The 22,937-nt window shown below is 46.3% G+C and overlaps 1 protein-coding gene across 1 annotated transcript in view; it reads left to right on the top strand.

The window, feature by feature from the left end:
• Vwa8 (von Willebrand factor A domain containing 8) overlaps nucleotides 1-16,438 on the top strand; it is a 341,953-nt gene extending 325,515 nt beyond the window's left edge. Inside the window, exons 41-45 of the mRNA XM_059273290.1 lie at nucleotides 2,056-2,181; nucleotides 4,254-4,412; nucleotides 12,087-12,185; nucleotides 12,886-13,124; nucleotides 15,366-16,438. Of these exons, the coding sequence (XP_059129273.1) occupies nucleotides 2,056-2,181; nucleotides 4,254-4,412; nucleotides 12,087-12,185; nucleotides 12,886-13,124; nucleotides 15,366-15,474 (732 nt within the window). The 3' untranslated portion in view covers nucleotides 15,475-16,438. The remainder of the gene's footprint in view (nucleotides 1-2,055; nucleotides 2,182-4,253; nucleotides 4,413-12,086; nucleotides 12,186-12,885; nucleotides 13,125-15,365) is intronic.
• Nucleotides 16,439-22,937: the final 6,499 nt, after the last annotated feature.

The raw sequence follows: 22,937 nt of genomic DNA, 5'->3' as shown, positions 1-22,937 counted from the left end.
TTACTTTGCCACATGGCTTGTGGCTTACCGGTACTTTATATCTTCCTTGTCTTGGCGGTGGCTCCAGCCAGTCTCCCTTTCCTTCCTCCTTCCTCAATTCTCCTCTCCCCTTGTCCCGCCTATACTTCCTGCCTGGTCACTGGCCAATCAGTGCTTTATTTATATAGAGCGATATCCACAGCAATGCTATGTTAGAAAACACATGCACCATTGCTAAGCAGCCATTCACTAATTTTCATAAATCCAGTACTGACCCTGTGTGGTGATATTTTATTTGTATGTTAATAAATAAAGTTGCCTGGAGATCAGAGGTCATAGCGAGCCATAAACAGAAATCAGGCGGTGGTTGCACATGCCCTTAATCCAATCACATGGCAGGCAGAGTCTCTGTGTGGGCAAGGACACAGCCAGCTTGGTGACACTCGCCTTTAATCCCAGTACCAACCATAGAGACCTGGAGGTCTGTATAGACAGGCAGTGATAAGGAAGTTATGTGGCTGTGCTTAGAGCCAATGAGAAGGCAGAACAGGAAGGCAATAAAAGCACAGGAGGAAGAAGCGCTCTCTTGGGAAGCTATGCCGTGGTGGTAAGATAAGGCTAGTCATGGCTTTTCGCTATTTCTCTGGTCTCTTCAGCTATTACCTTTGTATTTGGCTCTGTGTTTCTTACTTAATAAGACTGTTTTGAAATTCGTCTACACCCTGAGGATTACCCACCCACCCTACTAGCTGTTCCATGACCATACTAACCAGCAATGGTTCCACTCCTGCATCATATCAGGTTCTTTTGGCGATTGTTAATGCCTATCACAGCCAGAGTAAACAAAATTTAAACCCCTTCCTGTTACCATAAAGCAAATATAAAATCCTCAAATTCTAACTATAATTCCATTCTCCTCCGTATTTTGATATTTCTAAAAACAGAAACATCAAAATCTGGTGTTCATTTCCAAAGCTCCTTTAGCATACATCCTATGTAACTGTAGTCATGGGCTCTCATAATCATGTGCCTTGCTTGGGATGTTAGAATTTGTCTTGGTTGGTTAGGGTCACTACTGAAATGGTGAAACATCACAACCAAAAACTATGTAAGGAGGATAGGGTTTATTTTACTTAAATTTCTTCATTGAAGAAGTCAGGACAGGAACACAAACAGGGCAGGAACCTGGAGGTAGGAGCTGATGCAGAGGCCATGGAGGGATGCTCCTCAGCTTGCTCTGCCTGCTTCCTTATAGAACCCAGGACCACCAGCCCAGGGATGGCACTGGTCCTCCCCTGTCAATCATTAATTAAGAAAATGCTACAGGCTTGCGGGGGTTTTTTGTTTTTGTTTTTGTTTTTCAGTTGAGGTTCCCTCCTCTCAGATGACTTTAGCTTGTGTCAAGTTGACATAAACTATCCAACACAGTTCTTTATCATTTAACTGCCCTCTTGGGCTCCCTGGCATAGTTGTAAGTTACCATGGCAAAGCATGCATGGAAATACCTTTTGAAAAGTAATTCAGATGATTTCCAGATCTAGAAAAGCAGAGCCGTGTGGACGGCACAGACTGTTCAGTCCTCCTCAGCTGTTTTAGTTTGCACACCAAGTCTCAGGACTTTGAGTAACAAAACTGCTGTCTGGGGGAGACCACTGAAGATCGGCTTACAGACTCTAGGACCGTTAACAAGTTAAAGCTGATTATTTTGTTACCTAATAAATTTTCTGGGTTTGCTGTGACAGAAAATCCGTAAGAAATACGTCATCCTTACATTTCCAGACATTGCACTTTCCCCTGGGGTTCATTTGCATACTGTCTTCCTGTTCGTATGTCCTTTGTGTGTGTTCTTTGTATTGTTCCACGTGTTAAAACAATTACAACTGACAAAACACACTGGGAAAGCCTTTCTTGTAAGCAGAGCAGAGACCATGTGACTACGTTCTTGCGGAGGAGCCGTCTCTTACTGATAGGATCCCGGTGTGTTTCCTGTTTCCTGTTATTCATGCAGAAAGTGTGTCAAAGAACGACAGCACTGAGTGCCTAAAGATTTGTGTGCATATGTTTGTAACATTGCAGGCCAAAGGTAAAGAAAGACAGTGGCTAAGACACCAAGCTACCGGAGAACTAGACGACGCCAAGATCATCGATGGGCTAGCTGGAGAAAAAGCCATCTACAAACGACGGGGCGATCTGGAACCCCAAGTAAGTAATGGGGAATCCTGAGCCTCAGCTCCACATAGTTCAGCCTTCTGTAGAGAGTTCATGAGTTGTGTCAAAACACCATTAACCCAGAATATACAACTACAGAAAGCATTATGTAAGACAAATAAAACGTCTCATCAAGACATAGAACACACACACAAAAATAGGATAATTTTAAAAGCAATTGATAGAAGGATCCTGCATGGTGATGCATTCTTTTAATCCCAGCACTCAGGAGGCAGAGGCTATGTGAGATCGAGGCCAGCTTGATCTATATAGCAAGTTCCAGAAAAGCCAGGGCTGCATTGTGAGACGCTGTCTCAAAATCAGCACAAAGGCAGGGGAAGCTGTCATCAAATCCAGAAGAGTTAACAGCAGGGATCAAACTGTGACCGAAGGTCCACCCAGGCAGAGGAGGGAGTAAATAGTAAGCCCTGAAGATGCGAGTTCCTGGAGTTACAGTCTTGAGTAGAGGGAAAGCCAGCCTTCCTACCCCACCCCGCCCAGGCGACCTCAGACGAAACCAAACAGCACATAGCCTCGCTCTGACCACCAGTGTCCCCTCAGCAGAACCTCCAGATCCACCCCCCAGATACGGAGTGGGTACGGTGTGGGTAGCGAAACGGGAGACACGCTGTTGTTTGTGAATCCCAGAGAATTCTTCAAGTAACAAAGCAATCTTAGTGGTTTCCTACTCTCCTGGAACTTTAAGAATCCGCATCCACAAAATGCATTCAGTTTTTAGCAAACAAAGAATTCTCCCTTAAGTTACATAATTGCAGTAAGTAAGCATTTGCCATACTGTGGCAACATGGTCAAATACTGAATGTTAGTGAACTTTGGGGTTTTCCGTGGTCCTGAATGATCAAAACTGCTGAGTAGCTGCTGAGAACGGGGGTGCAGTGAGAGAGGGGGGGAGAGCCACTCTCTCTAAATGTTTACTCAGTGGATCTGGTGGTCATCTTGGGGCTACTTCTGTGTCACCGCCAGGAGTCAACAGCTTTCTTTACGGACTCACGGTGGTCAGCAAGTGTTTGGACACGACTGTGAGTTAGTCACGGACATGTGTGTGTGCCACCGCCCCTCACTGGGGCAGACTCAAGTTTTAAAGGAATATATGAAATTTGCTTCCTACTATTATCCTCGAAGCAGCTATGGTGCTTTACATTTTTTATTTATTTTTTATTTGTCATGGCGGGGGGTTGGGGTGGGGCACGCATGCCACCGCAGGCATACGGAAGTCTGAGGACTGGTGGGAGTCAGCTGTCCTTCCACCTTGCAGTCCTAGGAATCGAACCCAGGTTCAGGCTTGATGGCAACTACTGTTCCTCCCAAGCCATCTCATGCGCCATCTCACCAGCCCACTACAGTATTCTCTTCAAACTGTTAGTTCTGCTCATTATTTTTCATGCATGTCAGCAAGTGTGTAACAGAATAATCTGGAATTTTTCTTATTTATTGTTCCTGACAAACTTTTTTTTTTTTTTAATTTTGCACATTGGCAGATCTGGGCTCCAAACCTATCTCATAAGGTTTCACATTTTAAGCAGTAGTTTTTGCCAGACAGCAGCTCAGTGCCACTTTCACTGCCAAGAAAAGAAAAAGAATTGAGACATTCTGAAAATGTTTCCTTACGTTCTTGGCCAGACTCCCTCTCCTATGACCGTGTCTTAGCAGTCTGGCACTTCTTCAGCCTAGGTAGAGAATGATCTTCAAGTGACTGCATAAGAGAAGCTGATGTGGGCTCTCTCCAGGGGAGGGGGTGCTGAGGCACAGAGTAAAGGACGTGGGGTTTCTATCCTTCCAGATTTGTATTTTTCTAACACTGTAAGTTGTCGGCCTCCGGCAGGCAGCTCTTACTGTATTCCAGAGGAAGCTCTTCCCATGCGGTCCCGACAGCCAGTACAGTCTGACATCCACTTGCTGAGTACAGTCATCCTGCCTATCCTCTGGGAGGGCCCTGTGCAGCCTTGAGCCTAGGGCCGATCTGCCCACCTGGGGCTGGCACTGCAGAGCCTGGGTGAGGCCCCAGGATGGCAGCTGACCATGGTTTCTCCCACTCCCTCCCTCAGCTGGGTAGCCCACAGCAGAAGCCCAAGCGCCTGCGCCTGGTGGTAGATGTTTCTGGCAGTATGTACCGCTTCAACGGGGTGGATCGCCGGCTGGAGCGCTCAATGGAGGCCGTGTGCATGGTCATGGAAGCCTTCGAGAACTATGAGGAGAAGTTCAAGGTAATGGCGTGAGCTGGGGATCTAGAATTTCACTGGTCGCTTCTGCTCAGGAGTGAATCCTGGGCTAGGGTCAGCAGTGGGTGCAGATTCCACTCAGAACACTGGACACTGTCCTCTGGCCAGCTCATTTGTCATCGGGGAAAGTGACCCACTGCTTCCCCTGTCCTAATACTAACCTAGTTGAAGGGCCCAATAAACCTCCAGCTCCCCCAGAGAAAAGCATGCAACATACATGCTGTATGATGTTTCCTACAAACACGAAGTCTGTTCTCAAATTTCCCTGGGCATCCTCATCCTAGTGCCCCTTAGCACTGATGCCCCATCACTAGCCATTCTGTGTACAACCTAGCAATGCCCTGTTCTCTGCCTCCCTTTCCACATGAACAGCGAACAGACAATATAAACGTCCCCCGCCAACATGAAGATGCACTTCTGGGAGAAAGCAGCCTCCTTGCTCACTTCCAGCTTATTCTTCATTTTGCTATTAACTCCTCCATTTCAGAGGTCTGAGTATAGGGAGGGGATCCCCATGTTGCTGTGCTGCTAGCCTCGTGATCGTCCACATCTGGACTGGCATCACAGCAGATAACCTGAGCACCCGCACATGCCAGAGAGACGTGCTGTGTACAGACCCTGTGAGGGATGCATAGCCCAAGCATAGGAACTCTAGCTTTTGTACTAGATAAAACCACCTCGAGGAACAGACGGTCTCAAATCAATTACCATTAGCGCCCCCACATGTACCTGAAGATGGCTTCCTATACCATGGCTCTGTTTTATGCTACAAACAAGAAACAAATTGATTTGTCATTTCAACCAGGGACTTTGTGAAGGATGGCCCTCCCCGGGTCCCTGGGAGAAAGGCCCTTCAGAGCTAAGTGGTGAGGAATGAGCAGCACCCAGCAGTGAATACTGTGAGGGGTCCAAATGTGTCTAACACATGACTTAGCATGAGAAGGAGTTCTGCTTCTCTTCACAACATAGACACCATCCCTCCTGGCCACTGAAAATCGTGGAACTATTCAGGAGTCCCTCTGACAGGATGAGGACCGAGTGCTTGGAGAAATCTGGGAAGAGACTTTCTGCTTCTGAGTAACATGGTGGCTGCTGTGATGGAGCTTCCGTGGGAGCCAGAGTCAGTCAGTCCTCAAAGCACTCCTGTTACAGAAGCAGCAGCAGGCTTCTGAGGACTGCCGTTCAAGCTTGCCATCTCTTGACCTACACCTCATGTGTGATGGCATCTTGATTTTTTTTTTTTTGGTTTTTCGAGACAGGGTTTCTCTGTGTAGCTTTGCGCCTTTTCCTGGATCTCGCTCTGTAGACCAGGCTGGCCTCGAATTCACAAAGATCCACCTGCCTCTGCCTCCCGAGTGCTGGGATTAAAGGCGTGCGCCACCACCGCCCGGCTTGATTTTTTTTTTTATATAGAAACTGTTTATTGAAATCACTTTGACTACTGATGGCCAATGGGTGCCTAGAACACTCCACCTAATGTTCAAAAGGCTTTGGGTTTGAACCTGCCCCAACATCCCATCCGTTCTTCCCAGGTCTTCTCTCCATGTTGCATATTGGAGACTGCCATATTGCCACACATCTGAGGTTTGATTGGCCACAGGCCATCCAGTCTCTGCTGGGGCTCCATGGGCCCCCTCTGTAGAGGACAGAAGATGACAGTCATATACTCTGTGAGAGCTTTGCCTGGTTCTAATTAGATGTTTGGGGGTCCATGAGGAAGCGGTGCACACAGTACAAAGGAGGAAGGGTGACAAATTGAGACTCGTTCTGTCTGCTCTCTGATTCCAGCTGCATCAGTGGGTTCTCTGGTCACTTAGAAAGACTTGGTATTTTTTTTGGTCTCTTTTTAGAAATATTTGATATTCCTTATATCATCATTATTCCCAACCACTGAGTCTGTCTATACTTTGTTTTTTTCAATGAAAGAAGCATAAGATCCAGTAATAACTACTGAGAGGCCGTAACTTACTCAGAAAATATAAAGTGACTCATGAGCAGATGATGGTTTGTAGAATACCCAGGACGGCATCCCACGGTGTCTTAGCCATGTAATCTGAAGCCCTCCCCTCAGCTCTAGACAGTTCTTAGTGCAGTCTTCCTGCAGTTAGCCCTGGGCTGTGGAGCATGGACCCTGCGTCCGCTGCCTTCAGAAGTGCTCCCCATCCCCCTCTTGGCATCCGTGTGTGTTGTGTTTGGCTGGAGCTCAGCGCTGACTTGTGGGTCATTATCGACTGTACAGGAGGCTCACGTAGAGTCTAGAGTCTGCCTCCACCATCATCCCACATTAGCACAGCCCATGCCAAACCGCAGGGTCCCTCAGGCGGGAGAGTTCCTGAGACGGAAAGGTAATTCAGCAGCCTGGCATTTGCTAAGCCACTTGACGTCTTCAAAGTGCCTCAGTGTTCAACCACCTGACTTCCCTCTTCCCAGAACAGCACAGTTTACGGACAGGCAACGTCAGCCCCACCAAGCCACTGACCAGCATCACCCCACTGTTCACACAGCACTCCGGCAGAATGCTATCCATTACGTAAACTGTTGAATGTTGGTCCGGAAGCTTTCTTCCCCTACCTTCGTTCCAGTCTGTTCTTTTCTTCAGGCTCCTGGGAGTTTTCATTGTCAGCTTAAAATAGACTTGGTTTTCAAAGTCCTCAGTAACACCAAAAGTTTGGTGACTATTTTTCTACTACGCATTCAAATAATGGTACCAGAAAATAGGCTTATTCTCTCATTCAGAAATTGGGCTTTGGAGAGACAGTAACTTAAAATACATTGTCTCTATGAAGGTATGTAAGCTAGCCTCTAAGGCAAACAGTATAAAAGGAAGCCAGTGGGGAACCTGGGGGGTTAGGGAGCAGGGAGCACTTTAACAAACCCCTGCTCCCCAGGTCTGCTAAAGCAGCTCCACTTAGGGTGATTCTGCACAATGTTGTATAGTGGGCTTCATACAGTTTTTCATCTGGAGAAAGGATTCCACAGCTAAAACCTATTTGAAATGCAAGAAAGCATTTGAAAGGCACTGCTGTGGGCTAGGGATGCAGCTTTGGCCGAAAGAGTGTGCCTGGTGTTCTGGTTTCCTCTCGATGCTGTGACAAACACCAAGACCAAAAAGCACTTCAAGGAGTGAAAGCCTATTTGGCTTCCATTTCCAGGTCTTTCCACTGAGGGAAGTCAGGGCAGGAACCATGGAGGAATGCTGCTTCTGGCTATGATGGTCTTTCTTATCCAGCCCAAGTCCACCTGTCTAGGTGTGGAGCCATCTCCAGTGAGCTGGGTCCTCTCTCATCAGTCAATCTCTCACAGACATGACCCCAGACCAGGCTCTTCTTCAACGGAGGTTCTCTCTTCCTAGGTTAATGATAAAAAGTAACCAGGATGCCTAGCCTATATACAAGACCCTAGGTTCTGTCCTCAACACAGAAAAAAGAAGAAAAGGAAATCCACTATTCTAGAACCAGTACTGGACTCCTGTTTGATTAACTCTGAGGACTTCCCTCTGGAGAAGGTGCCACTGGTCCTCACATGTATGAATCATTCTCCCCTCTAGACAGACACAAGAGCTCCTAAACTACAAGAAGCCAGCTTCCCAGTTCCAGTTCTTATTTGTTATGAGCTGCAGGAACCTGAGAGCTGGGAATTATTGCACCAACCTCTTTCCACAGATGAGGAAACCAAGATTCAAAGAAGTTAAATTCTTGGCCCAGGTCACACCGCTAGACAGTGAAATGCCAGGACTTCTAACCCCACATTTAAGGATCTTTCTTACTTTTTTAATCCTATTTCTTCCTGTTTTATTTATGCTTAAACCCATGACAAATCAATATCTTCAAAAGTAAACTTACTTTGTTATCTATCATTTCCTACTTTTATCCCAACATGCAAAGGTGGTGTAATAGATATGGTTTCTTTGATGCTGTCTTGATGAGGAAGGCTTCATTACTTCCCAGAAGGCTATAGAAAGATGTGACTCACAGAGATGCCTGCTGGGAAATTCCTTCTATCACACACTTAGCTGAGCGTCTGTAATTACTCCTTTTCCAGTGCCTGAAGGACATTCCTTGAGTTTAAATATGGACACCAGTCATCCTATCAGGTTTAGGCTCTGAGTATATTTGTACTGTTACCCAGAGATAGGACTAAAAAGCGCACGAAGTTTATGCAGAATAACTCAGTAGTTGACAGAAATATTGGCCACAAGAAACAAAGAGCCTAAGGAGAGAGAGGAATAGCTTGGGGACTCACTGTTTCTCTGTAGTATCTTGGATTAATAGAGACAACAAGAAACCTCTGTCTTAGGAAAGGCTGATGGTCGCTCCCAACATCAGTGTTAACACCCACAGCAGAGCTGGTTCAGAGAATCTGAGATGAGCTTTATGAAGATGCTTCCACGTGAGGAGGGCAAAGCAAGTATTGACCACCATCATCACTAACTGGACTGCTCTGTACTGACTTCTAATCAGAAGCCTAATAAAGCATGGCCTAGCCCCAAACCAGTCAATGATGATCCTTCCTGTGTGCGCGGAGCTCCCTTTGCATCTCTTTAAATTCCTGCGTGTTCATTGAGACTCTGGTTTGATATTTGTATGCCTTCCTTTAAAGGAATGAAACCTAGCAAAAGGGAATCTAAACAAATTGTAAAGTGAAGAAGCATCAGAGAGGGCCCGCTCAACAGCTGTCATTTCGTTTTTATGCTGAATGCTAAGAACAAGACTCCTCGATTTCCAGGGTACTTTGTGAGCCACTTAGAAAAATTACAGCCTAAAAATTGGGTGGTTGATAGGGACAATGAATCCTTTGTTTATTGAGTCTCGTGCTGCTCTATGGAAACTTGTGTGTGGCCTCTCCTGGCTGATTCCATGGTGGTACTGGCAGGGCCTGGCCTGGGAGATGATAGAGTCAGAGAATGGAAATGAATGACTCCAGCTTATGATACCACACTCCTGTTATCCTAGCACTGAGTGGCTGAGGCTGGAGGATCATGAGTTTGAAGCTAGCCTGGGCTACATCATCTCACACAAATAAGAACAGAGTGAGTTCATATATGTTTTCCTTGAACTCAGACAGGTTTAAGAATAAGAAAATTACAGTTTTTAAACATGGGTGAAGGCCTACCTGGTCACATCCATTATTATCTCATTACTCCCAACCATCCCTTAAAAGGGAGGGGGAAAAAATTGAGTCATTCACAGTTCTTTTACCTCAGTGCAGCATGGCAATCTGCTGCTTCCGTCTGTGTAAGCCCTCCTTAAAGGATACTTCAGCTGGTGGTACAGGCCTGAGCCCAACTACCCAGGCAGAAGGTTTGTAAGTTCAAGGGATACATGTTGATACATAGTGATTTCGAGGCTAGCCTGGAATACTTAGTAAGACCTTCTTCAAAACCAAAAGAGGACTAGAGATAGAACACAGTGGGAACATATTTGCTAGCGTAGCTGAGGCCCTGGGTTAATGCCCAGTACCACAAAAAAGAAGGAAAGGGAAGGGGAAGCATACATAATCCCTCAGCCCCTGCTCAAGCCCTCCCAAGGGAGGTGTACATGGGACCTAGGGGCCAGGCCTTCTTCTAACTACCTGATGAATGTCCCACCTCTTCTCTCAGGGCCTCCTTCATGGGCCTCTTTCTTGGGTCTGCCTTCCTAGGGCAGGCTCAGGTGGTGTAAGCAAATCAAGGTCTGAGGGGCAGCCAGAGGGGACCAGAGGCAAGAACTCCCCTATTGCCATGTTCCACAAGCTTCAAGGAGGCCACATATTGATCCTGACTTCACAGGTCATTAAGATGTAACATTTCTCAAAGTAGGAGATAAGAGCACGTTTTACCTGGCAATTTGTAACCAGCTTCATAGTTTTCAAAGGTTTAGCCATCCTGTGTAGACCTCTAGTTATGTCCTCCTCTTGGAGATGAATGGTAGGTCTTCACCTCCCGCTGCATCTCCTCAGCACACAATTTGGGCACATCCAAAGTAGAATTCATCTTTCCTAGATAACGCCGCCCACTGCCTGTTTTAATGGAGGGCACTTTCACCAGGAATATTTCTACTTTCCATTTCAGACGTGGTAGCCTGAGTTATGTTAGATTGTGTTTGTCATCTGGCTTAGGAAAAATAGCATTCTGGTTTCTGCATGGTTTCTAAAAGAATGTAGCCCACAAGCAAAAGGCAAGCTGGTGGTTGCCCCAAGTTGTTTGCAAGCTCTGAGAGCTTTGCTACTGTAGGCGTGCTCAGCACGGTCTCAGAAACCACAAGTACAAAGATGATCGCATAAGACCCAGCCTGCGAAGAACTTACCATCTTCAGAGGTGCAGACAGGGAACAGCTGGATTGCATCCCCCATCACAGCTAGTGGGGGGTTTACAGGAGGTGTTGGAGGACAGCTGTTGATGCTAGACTGGCAGATATCCCAAATGTTCCCCCCAGTCTTCATCCCCACACCCACATCCTTGCAGATACTTCAGTCACTCCACTGTCCCGACCTTCAGATTGTCACAAATGTCTTTAATAGAGGTGGGAGGGTCAGAGGAGCAGAGACTGGGGTCTCCCAGATTGCTCACCCCTGACTTTGAAAGTCTGTAGAAGAGCAGCACCTGACTCCCAAGGCCGACCTCTTCTCAACAGTCAGGACTCTGTCATGTGCCCAGAAGATAGAATTAAGGAGTGCTTCCTAAATGGAAAGATACATGCCATGATTTAACAAGTGGGAAAGCACATTATACAGTCACACGGTCGATATCATCCAAGGTTGTGTTGATGCTGATGTGTGTGTATGTGACTATGCAGCTTGCCATGTCTGTTAGAAGGGACTAAGGACCCGAGGGCATCTGTCATAGATTATTTTCAGAGGTTATCTTGAACAGAATTGTGGATAATTTTGGCCTTTTCTGTACTTTAATTTCTATGAGTACGTTTTACTTTTAGAAATTAGAGGTATATGCTTGTTCTCTCTTGGGGCTTCAGGCTGCGCTTGTTGGTAGAATTGAGTTGCTCAGAATCATGGACAGAGCTCCCTTTTCCTGCTGGCTCTCAGCTTCTGGGGGCTACTGATGCCCTTGTCCACAGTCCCCTCCATCTCCATCTCCATTGTAGTTAACTCCTTCGTGTCAGATCTCCCTGATGCTTCAAATCTATCTTCCCCTTCTATCAGCAGCCAGGAAAAAACTCTGCTCTAAAGGGCTCTGTGTGATTAAGTTAGGCCCACTAGAGAACCTCTTGTGATTAACTCACAGTCAAGTAAACTTAATTACATCGGCAGATCCTTTTTGCCATGGAAGTTAATGTAATCATAAGTGATAAGCCATTATGTTTACCAGACTTGACCACAAGTGTGGAGAGAGTATAGAGAACACAGATGCGGCAGCTGGAATCCTGCCTAACACCATGTGTGTGGTTCCTACAAAGTCTCCCTTGAAAATTACACACGAAATTTGGGATAGCCCCTGAAGTCCTCGGGGTACTTCCCACCTCTTTCCAGGGGGCAGAGGTCTCAGAAGAAATGAGTTCAAAATGTGTTGGCCTTTGTTGATGGCACACATCTGCTTCTCTATCTGTCTGCATTTCTTTATGGCCAAATGTTGAACGACGTGGAACAGTCCAGAGTTGGGGTTCATAGGACCAACGACCATTCCGTTACTCATTGACCCATACTCTCCGACTCTCTTGCATGTAGTATGACATCGCTGGACACTCTGGAGATGGCTACAACATCACCCTTGTTCCCGCTAACAAAATCCCCAGGGACAATAAACAGAGACTAGAGATTCTGAAGGTAAATACACTCTGTTCCTTCTATATGTTGTGAGGTTCTCTATCGGATTAGATAAAAACTAGAAGGAGTCGCTGAAGAATCAATAGATATACACTTTCAAGCACTGAGTAAAAACCATCTTTCATGTTTCAATTCCCTTTTCCATCACTAAATTTAATTTTTCCTGCATGTTTTCAGAGTCTGTGTTTCGTTGGGTTTCAGCATCTAAGATCAAAATTCCTCGTAGTCAGACAGACTTGCTCAGTAGAAAAAAAGAACCACCCCTTTTAGGGTGCTCTGTATTCCAATTTTATGTTTCTCTTAGTATTTTTGAATGACAAATTCAGTTTCACATACTTAAATCTGTAGTAGACATCACAATTTTAAAACAGATTTGTTCTTTTGCAACTGGAAACAGTGTTCAGCATTACAGATTAACTTGTTTACTGGAAATTCAACCCCTTCCTTATTTTTCTCCTGCATCTTGCCCCTCTTCGGGGTGATACCAAGTGACATATTTTCTTGCTTTAAATAGAAGGTTGAATTTTAAGTGTCCATTGGGAACATTTGGGAACATTGCTTGTTTTTAAGAAAGCCAGCCCCAGCCAGCACCCTTGTTCTCTGTTGTCAGTCAAAGGCTGGCACTGTCAGGAGAAAAATCATCGTGTTTGTGGAAAGGAGTTGCTGACCCATGGTTTTGTGCCCTGACTCTTACCTCCAGACCATGCATGCCCACTCTCAGTTCTGCATGAGTGGGGACCACACCCTCGAGGGGACGGAACATGCCATCAAGGACATTACCAAAGAAGAAGCCGATGAGTACTTTGTCATCATCCTCAGTGATGCAAATCTGTCGCGATATGGAATAAATCCTGCCCGGTTTGCCCAGATCCTCACAAGTGACCCTCAAGTTAATGCCTTTGCCATTTTTATTGGCTCGTTAGGGGACCAAGCAGCCAGGTAAGCATTGTCGCAGCAGACAGCAGGTATGGTAAACATCTGGCATGTGTTGTTTCTCAGACCTCAGCCTGAGGAGCTGGGGAAGGCAGGTAAAACAGGTCTAGAGTGTCTAATGTCGCTCTTGGGGTACACAGTGCCCTGGCAAGCAATTATAGTTTAGAAGGAACATGATGCTCTAGAGTTTTTTTGGGCAAGAATTTATAATTTTAATTGTTTTATAAAATAATTACCAAATTGATTTCCCCTCTCATAGGTTAGGAAGTATTTTATAGATTAGGTACTTTACAGAGACCCCCAGCCCAATCTAATCAGTTTATGTTCAAATCATATTCAAAATAGCAAATATGGAGAGCTGTGGTTGTAGCTCAGTGGTAGAACACTTGCCTAGCATGCATGAGGCCCTAGTTCAGTCCATAGTATTGCCAAAAATAAAAAACAAAGGAAACCAACAATAGACTTTCCTAGCATAACAAAAACTACATTCACCTATATGTAATGTGCGTCTGTTTGGTGTGTGTGGCCAGACATTGTCTCAGTCACCGTTCTGTCACGGTGAAGAGACACCATGACCAAGGCAGCCCTTATAAAGCCAGCATTTGATGGGGGCTTTTGTACCGTGTTGGTGGTTTGGTCTGTGGTCACCATGAGAGGAGGCAAACAGGCATGGTACTGGACAGCAGTGGAGAGCACGATGAGCCGAGGGGCCATCCTCATTCAGACCACCACAGATGTAGAGAGACTTACGTAAGCACGTGTGTCCTCAAACCAACTTCAGTAAGTGACCACGTGCAGATTTAGATGTGTATATACATAAGCATACGTGTACGTGCCTCCATGTGTGTGTAAATCTATAGCTCTTACTGGAGAGACAAGTAGATGAGACATCTTGCACACAAAGGAAGACTGTGTGTATGGAGAGTGTTACATGCTATAGTGAACATGCTGCCCGATAACTGAAGGAGTTTATAATCACACAAGAAGTGCCTCTGGAATGACCCCAAAGGAGAGGCCAGGAAACACTTTCCACAACTTAAACACACTAACAGAAAGTGTTTGCTTTTTTCGTTGCCTAAAATACTCATAAAAGGCAGAAAACACGACTGAAATTGTATCTCAGAAAAAACTACCCTGTCTTACAAACAGAAGGCCTGCCTTTGCTTCTGCCTCTTCCGAGTGTCCTGCTCTGTGGTACAGACCCTCCTGAACCAGGGAGGTTTCAGCCCCTTGGATGCAGACACTCCCCAGTCAGCTTGAGACAGACTCGGGGTCACAGACTTGTGGTCACTCAGTGCAACTGACTGCGCACACTTCTCTCACTCTTACGTGTTAGCACTTCACATTTTCTGGAACCTTCCTGTCCTCAAAGCCTCCTCTGTCCACATTCCCAGCACCAGCCCCGCATTAGGCGGCCGGCAAGCTCAACAAATGCTGGCTGAGCTGAAACAGGCATTTTTTTCTTTCTAGTGAACAGATCCTGTTGGAATACTTAAGAAAGCACAATAATACCCTTGTGGTTTCCTGGGGAAATGGTCCAACATCCACTGGCAAAAGACATGGAACAGACTTAGCTGGTCTGCCCGGCATGCCAAATACATGATCCTACACAGAGTAGCTGACTTTTATTAAATGTCATTCCCAAACCAAATTTTGTTGGCACAATGAAAGGCGGTGTTCTTTTCAATATATCTGTCTTGCCGTCTTTTGCCTTCAAAGATGGTCTTTTGTTCCAAATGATAAATTGACATTTTTTAAAAATGGCCGTGAGCCTGCTCAACCTCAGAATGGTCAAAGCAGCAGTGGGATAGTGCAGATTGCATTTCACGTTAGTGATGGGGAGGAACCAGACATGCACTTGGGGACTTAACTGCAGCAAGTTGGAGGCCTGTTTCCTAAGAGAGGAGAAGCTTTTGAAGTAGAGTGTGAGGCTATATTACTCGGCCAGATGCAGGTGAGCTAACTCCAGATGGGCCCCTCAGGCACTGTCCTGTCAAGGGCTGTAACACAGCAGGAACCGATAACACTTCAAAACCACTAATTTTCTCCTGAAAAGATCTTTCCCTGTCCCCGATGCTTTCCCAGGGCTTTCATTGCTTAGTGACAGCCAGTTCAGGCAAGGTATGAGAGAGTGAAAACATCCTTTTGTAAGAACCCATTTTGATGCTGTGACTGGCCCAGGGCAGAGGCTGGACCGGGAGCCTCGGTTGCAATGGTGATTGCCTTCCCTTCCCTTCCCTCTGGCAGGCTTCAGAGAACTCTGCCAGCTGGCCGGTCTTTCGTCGCTATGGACACCAAGAAGATCCCTCAGATTTTACAACAGATCTTCACCTCTACCATGCTGTCCAGTATCTAAGAAGAACCCCTCACCACCCCAGGATTGGAAGCAAGCTACAAGTAGAGAAATTCTGGAAAGACAGCAAGCAAGCGAGCCTGTGCTGTGGCCGGACGCTGCTCTCCCACAGTGCACGGACTTGTGAATGGAAATGTACTCTGGAAAGGTTGGAAGTCCGCAGAGGAAATGGGGTGACCTGCATTTCTTAAAAGGTCAGCGTTGAAGGAAGTAGGTGCAGGAACTACAGGGCTTGGTCTGGTTCCAAACCCAGAGGATAAAAAATGCCCGCTTTTGCCTTAATATGTCATCTGTCACCAGATGCCATCCCAGAAAGCCGAGCCTGTAAGGCCATAGTTGACACTAAGGGCTAAGTCTGCAAGCCCCACCCCGAATGTTCCTGTCTACAATTATTTTTACTTTCTCTCCAGTGTGTATTGCCCAGCCAATAACAATTTTGCAGCATTGAACCCACTGAAAAGTATTTGGGCTACGACTTTATAAGGTGTTGGATTCTCTCAAAAATCCCATTCTCTTGACTGAAGGGAACCAGAAGATCGTCAGGGTGCCTGCTCTCCCACGTGACCTCTGAAGGGTTCTTGAGAGAGCAAGTACCCTACTCTCCCTGCCGCCCAAGTTCAAGGATAAAGATACCCTGCCTCACGTTCCCTGCATCCTGCCTATTGTGCTTTTCCAGAGTTCCACAGTGGCGTACACTTCACTGTCCAAACTACAGTGACGAGAGCAGCAGAAGCTTGTAAGAGAGATTATGTCTACAGATTACAAAGTTAAAAGCAGCATGCTTGACAGAGCCAACTGGAGATTTCTTTAGGTTTAACTAAAGAAAAGCATAGGTTTCTTTTCAGCCAAATTCTCTTTTCTTTCAAAGTGTACCTACTCACATTTTTAAGATCACATGTTCCGACAGAAGCCTCTCACAAGCCATGTAATAAAATGCTCCTCTTCACAGCTGGCGATGAAGTCAGACCTACTGTAAGCTGGAAAAACGAATCTCATTGATGATGTTCCCCAGCCATGTACATCATACAGGCCTGTAAATTCATTTCATCATAGGACAGAAACAATGTCACCCATTTCTCCTAACACCCCATCTCCTCTTCACCAATTGTCAAATAAAAAGCAGTTGATTCCCAATATTGCTATTACCCGATGTTTTCGTGGTTTGTTTTCCTAGTCACATGCTTGATTGTCCCAAACTGCCCAGAGTACATTATGTCGTTCAGTTCTCACGGCTTGTCAGGTGGGTACTTTTTACTGACAAGGTGCTGTTCAGAAAACTCGTCACTTTCACAAGATTCCTGATCACAGACTTTTGATTGTTCATCGAACTATAACTTTACAGATGAAGACATGGAGCCTGACCGATATCCACGGTCACAGGCAGGCAGACCAGGGTGGATGCCCCTCCTCACCTTTTGAGCGTTTGTGTGAGCCCCTCACCCACGTGGCAGGTTGCTGCTCCCTGGCGGTCTCCACTGCTTTCCCTTCCTTCTTGCAGTGTGGCTTCTGTAACCTGTCTTGGTTCCAGAGCCGTCTTCCAGCTCTTGTCCTCAGAAACCCTGTCTGCGTGATTCCAGGCACTCAGAGGTGTGAGGACCAGGGCGTAGGACACTTCTGGGAAGAAGAAGAATCTTGTAACTGCTCCTCCTCTCCTGAGTACAGCAGTGAACTGAGGAAATGCCCACAGAGGGGCAGCTTAGCCCCAAGGTCGCTGCCCCTCAGCAGCCTTTGGAAGTAGCACATAAAAATAGCTCAAGATGTGAGACCTTCACAGATCTCCACACAGAACCTGAGTAAGCAGAGCCATTCTTTAAACATAGAAAGAATGTTCTCTAGTAATTAAGTTTCCCTTTCCCACTAGCCAGACATCCTTTGCAAGTGTTATTTGAAAGAGAAAATAGACTTTTCTGTTTTCTTATTTGTAAGAGGGGAAGATGAGAGGAAAAGATGCTTTGTTTTCTCTTCTCACAGTTCCTAAGACGTGTGTGCATTTATTATTAAATGTACTTGATTATAGGCCCCTCTGAGCTGTTCCCAGGCCCTCAGAAGAGCCAGCACGTAATAATAACTGTACTGTGTGCCCTCGGGAGTGCGTTTGAGAGACATCTAACCCGAGTCTCTCTTGCAAGCACATGAAACACTGAGAAGGTTCATTGTTAGTCCTGAGCAGCCAGGAGGAATGAGGGCCATGAATAGCCACAGTATATGATGTGTGTTCCCCCTGGAATCCTTTGTGCCCCCAATAAGATGACCTCATTCCAGATGGGGTGGCTTGAGCACAGCCACAGAAGTGGGTCAGAGCGGGAGGATTTGAAGGGAGCGTCAGAGGGGAATGAATCACTTAATTCTTTACCCCCTTTCTTGGGAACCCTTGGAGGAGGAGAAATCCATCAGCACCAGAGGATTTTCTCAACCCTGAGGCTTTGGAGGCCATTAGAAGTGGTTTCTGAGCACAGCCTAGCCACAGTTCCCAAAAGGTCAGCTCCAAAGAATCCACCTGGCCCCTTCCTGGGCCTGTCAGGTCAGCCAAAGTAAAGTTCCTCAGGGAGCTCAGCACAGAGAGGCAGAGTGAGGAAAACAGAAAAAAAGGTTGCTTTATCCTTGATCTGGATTTGCTTCCAACATGTGCAGTTAGAGGAGAAATCCCCTGAATTCTAAACCAGTCTCCCCTACATGGACAACAACTCCTGAAACCTCATCTCTGGTGTAGTCCGGTCACTTTAAAAATCCAACCAATAATATGCACAGTGTAAAAATACTTAGATGGACAGTGATGTGTCATAAAGATCTTACCTACTGCTTTGGTCTTCTAACATTTGCTCTGGCAGAACCACTAAAATTCCAATTTTCCACTGATGATAGAATTTATCACGCTAGTCAGAACTGGTTTGTAAAGAGGTTCTTGATCCTGATTGGCTATTAACTACCTGTGTGAACTTGACCTAGTCATTCTGGGCCTCGTTTGAGTTCAATCAATGCCTTAAAATGTTTGGAGAAAATGGTTACTAAAACTAGAGTTCTATGTTCCAGTTACTCATTTACATAGTGAGGTGACTTGTTCCGGCCTCCTTGTGAGAGCCACATTACTGCAGTATGACCTGTGTCGCCAGAACCACACACGTATTTAGCTAGCCTGACTCCGAGCACACAGGATTTGGGCACCCGCATCACCTACCCCTTCACAGTATTCCTGACTGAATGTGACTATTGCCTTACATGAGCATCAGTAAAATCACACAAAAGGATCTTTCCCTCAACACACAAGAGCTCTGCCTGTGGCATCAAACTTTTTACAGTAAGAGTGCATATCTACACAATGAAAGTCAAAAGGGATCAGGGACCGGAAGGACACTGTAACCTAAGAGCTGACCCTGGTGTCTCAGCTGACCAATGCTCAAGTGTGTGTATGTACATGTATGTGTGCACATGTGTGTTGAATCCTGCAGACAGTCTGCTCCGGGGTGGGACATGCTTGCGTAACACCTCAAGTTGAGAAGGATCAGACACTCTTTGGAGTCTGAGCACTGTCTGAGGCATCCACCTTCAAACACAGACTGCCTGTTCATGCACATGACCTTCGGGGTGCCAGGGTTGCATAACTGTGAACTTGAGTAGTGTTTGTGGTATTTGGCCACTCAGAGCCAAGCACGGCACTCTTTTAAAGTGGTTTAGATCCTGGGGTGGTGAGAACATAACATTCTGTTTCAAGAAATCTTATCAAGGGGATAAGGTTGTCCCTGGGTAAGGTTGTCCCTCCCTTGTGGCCCACAGGCACCAGATACCACGGACTTCAAGTATTTGGGAGCAGCCAGAGTGTGTGTCAATAAACTCAGACTCCAAAGATGGCGATGTGGCTAGGGAAGAGTCTCAGGATATATGGACTTTTTACAACTAAACACAGATGAAGCTGTAATAGTAGTAGCTGACATTGACCTGGAACTGAAAGGGAACAATGACTCTGAATATCCTGGAGCAGTGTGCCCTTCATGAAGGTCTAAACATGGTGAGAACGCACAAACCTGACAGAGTACTCCGTATGGAATCTCGTGACAGCAGGCCATACGTGAAGCCTTTCTGGCTGAAACTTGAGAAAAATGTGTTTACTCAGAGGATATAAAAGTTGGATTCTCTCATGCTTGGACATTTATAATCCAGATGCTAATTTCACAACACTGCCAGTTTCTCCATTCTAGTACCGGTAACTCTTCTATCATGGGATCTCCAGAAACAGTGAATCCCAACAAAACTGGCTGGTCCGTGCCCTTTAAAAAAAAAATGAACAGACCACATGGAAACAAGAAGACCTGCAGGATACTTCTGCACCATCCTGACAAACCTCGAGGCAGAGCTGGGAAACAACCTGGACAGCCTCGGCCTCACCCCCTGTGGGAGATTCTCAGAGAGCCTGCAGTGTTGAGGAACCTGAGGGACTCTGCATCCAAGCCAGGGAGCCAAGATGCCAGAAGTACGTACACGTACACACACACACACACACACACACACACACACACACACACGAGCAGATGACCAGTGGGGAAAGCAAGAGGTTTGGTTAATGCAGGTACTAGGTTAAATGATAGTGTTGCTCATTACGAAGTTGACGGAGAAGGCGTCTCCAGTGGGTAGGTTTCCTTTAGTGTTCCGAGCCTTTTGAACAACTCCCTTCCAGGCTGATGGAGTAAACAAGTACATCCATTACAGGCTCTCCTACAAAGATTTGGTACCAAATGTGGAGAATCTCTCTCTCTCTGACCTTTCTTGGAGACTGGAAGAGAAGGGCAGGCCCGCAGAGGCAGCGGGTTCTAACAGCTCCTCAGACCGCCTGAAAGCGGACATTCAGTTGCTTGGCTGGAGTACAGCTCCACACAGCTGGCCTGGCTCTGCCCCAGCGTCTGAAGTCTGTCCTCAGAGTGGCGGATCTCAGCAAGAGAGGATGCTCTTTCATAAGACAGATCTCCCTGCACAGCCATCCATCACACACTTCTTGAATTCTTTTACCCACAGGCCTTCCTCTAGCACCAGCTGGGGTGAATTGAAAGCCACAGGACTGTGGTTGGGGTGAGAACAGAAGGGGGGTGTATTCGTTATTTTTGTGTCTTGGTGGCCAAAGTACCTGACAGAAACAGTTTAACAGGGGTAAAGTGTATCCGGACGCGTGGTTCCAGAGGGTTTCAGTCCAGCATGATCGATCAGTCAGACTGTGGCCCCAGGACAGTGTGGTAGACCAGGAAGCAGAGCGACAGCAAGTCAGACAGGGGAGAACCCTGAAAGGCACATGCCTTGCGACCCACTTCCTCCAGGACAAATCAGATTGTCCTGAGGATGAGCCAAAGTGCTTTTAGGTGGGGAAATGACATTCTCGATCTACATATAAGTGCCTGGTGGGGGTAACGACATGGAAAGAGGTAGTTGATAAACAAGGAAAGAGAGGAAAAGTTAACTATCTTTGCATTCATGTGGCATATCCCTGTGTATTTGCAGGGCAGCAGGGGGAGGGTTGTAGGCCAGAGGTCAATGTGTCTCTCTTCATTGCTCCCTCCTTTAGTTTTTGAAACATGATCTCTCACTGGTGCTCACAGATGAGCTGGTCTATGGCCAGTCAACACCAGTCTCTATCCCGACACTGGGTTTAACGGGTGTGCCACCGTGCCTGGCATTTTTACATGAATCCTGGGGTAAACTCATCCTCATGCATGCATACCACCCCATATACCACTTCCACAACCCAGGAGCTGTTTTTTTTTTTTAAGCTGATGTTAATTTTTTTGGAGGCATCTGATTTTTTAAGTGCTAAGAAACTGTCAGATTCACCAAGGGATGAGCCACAGAAAAGAGACCTAAGGATGTGTGGATTGAAAAGACTCTTCTCAGTTTCTGTAGTCTGCCCTGCCTCTTCTAGCATGGCCACCTGAGACACCCTAAATGGAGTTCTGAAGCATGATCCTAATTGGTCTTATCAATAAAAGCCCAGAGAGTCAGATATTAGGGTGAAAGCTGAAAGATCAGAGAAACAGAGCAGCCAGCCACTAGAGACTTCTTACCTCTATGAATCCTCAGACTACATAGGGGCTGAGATCCTGTCTCCACCTCCCAAGTGCTGGCATCAAAGGCACGATCCTCCCAAATGCTGGCATCAAAGCATGGGCCACCACCATCTGACTCTATGGTTAACTAGTGACTAGCTCTGCCCTCTGATCTCCAGGCAAGCTTTATTTGTCAGAACACAAAATATCATTCAGAGTTCTTCATGGATCAAGTCCTCACTGTTGGGTTGGAACCTCCAGCTCACTCCTTATTGATCCAGAAAGCCCCATTCCAGTGGCTCTCTTTCTAAACCCCATACTTTCAGAGTCTCCAAACAAAGAAAAGGTGCCAGAAAGCCCAGTTCCGCATTCTTGGTGTCTACTGCAGCTTCCTTCCCTGAACTTGCCAGCCTCCTAAGTCACCCACCTAAAGCGCTCAGCTTTTGACCATACTTGGACACAAACCCAGCTTGTGGTGGACACGTCATCACCCCTCACCTACAACCCATATAATCTCCCTGCTTTGATTCAAGTGTGAGACTTCTCCAGCCTTAATCTTTGGGACTGGAGAACTCATCTTCATTGGTCAAGAAACCTATTATGAGATGCGGGGCAGGGGGTCAGGCAGAAAACCTATTACCCCTGAGATGAGGACAACAATCCCATCCCTTGTTCATCAGAGGATTGAAACAAAGTAGCAAACAGACTTCATAAACAAGAAATATGAGCCTGTGCAAGAGGTGTATTTGAAATTTGTTCCCTGAAGTGGCTGTCCCCTCTTATAACAGGACTGACCCTAACAGGCCAGTTGGTCCCCCCCCAGACCAGTTTGCTAAGACCTCTGCCCCATATTACCCCACCATCCTATGTTGACTCATGTCTAGCTTCAGTCAGACCCTCATAAGTATGTCCAGTCTGGTAGCCAATCAGGGTCCTGCCTGGACACAAGCAGGAACTGTTCTTGCTATTTTCAGTCAGACCAACCCCAACACAGCAAACAGACCCCTGACACAGCAGACAGACCTCTGACACTGCAACCACAGGTACTGACCAGATGTCATGAGCCAATCATAAAATAATCCTTGTAGCCGGGCGGTGGTGGCGCACACCTTTAATCCCAGCACTCGGGAGGCAGAGCCAGGCGGATCTCTGTGAGTTCGAGGCCAGCCTGGTCTCCAAAGTGAGTTCCAGGAAAGGCGCAAAGCTACACAGAGAAACCCTGTCTCGAAAAACAAAAAACAAAAAACAAAAAACAAAAAAAAAATCCTTGTACCAGTAACGGTCTATACCCAATCACCTCAAAGTTCACTTAACCATACCTGGAATTCCCCTAATCCTGCTTAAAAGGAGCCTGTGAGCTTCTCTTAGGGTCACCATTTGTCACTGTGTCAGATGGTTGACCCTGCATGCTGGAATTTTTTTTTTATTAAACACTCTTGTTGA

The sequence above is a fragment of the Peromyscus eremicus genome, chromosome 9, assembly GCF_949786415.1.
Source record: "Peromyscus eremicus chromosome 9, PerEre_H2_v1, whole genome shotgun sequence".
NCBI classification, from domain to species: Eukaryota; Metazoa; Chordata; class Mammalia; order Rodentia; family Cricetidae; genus Peromyscus; species Peromyscus eremicus.
This window is presented reverse-complemented; position numbering and strand designations above follow the sequence as displayed.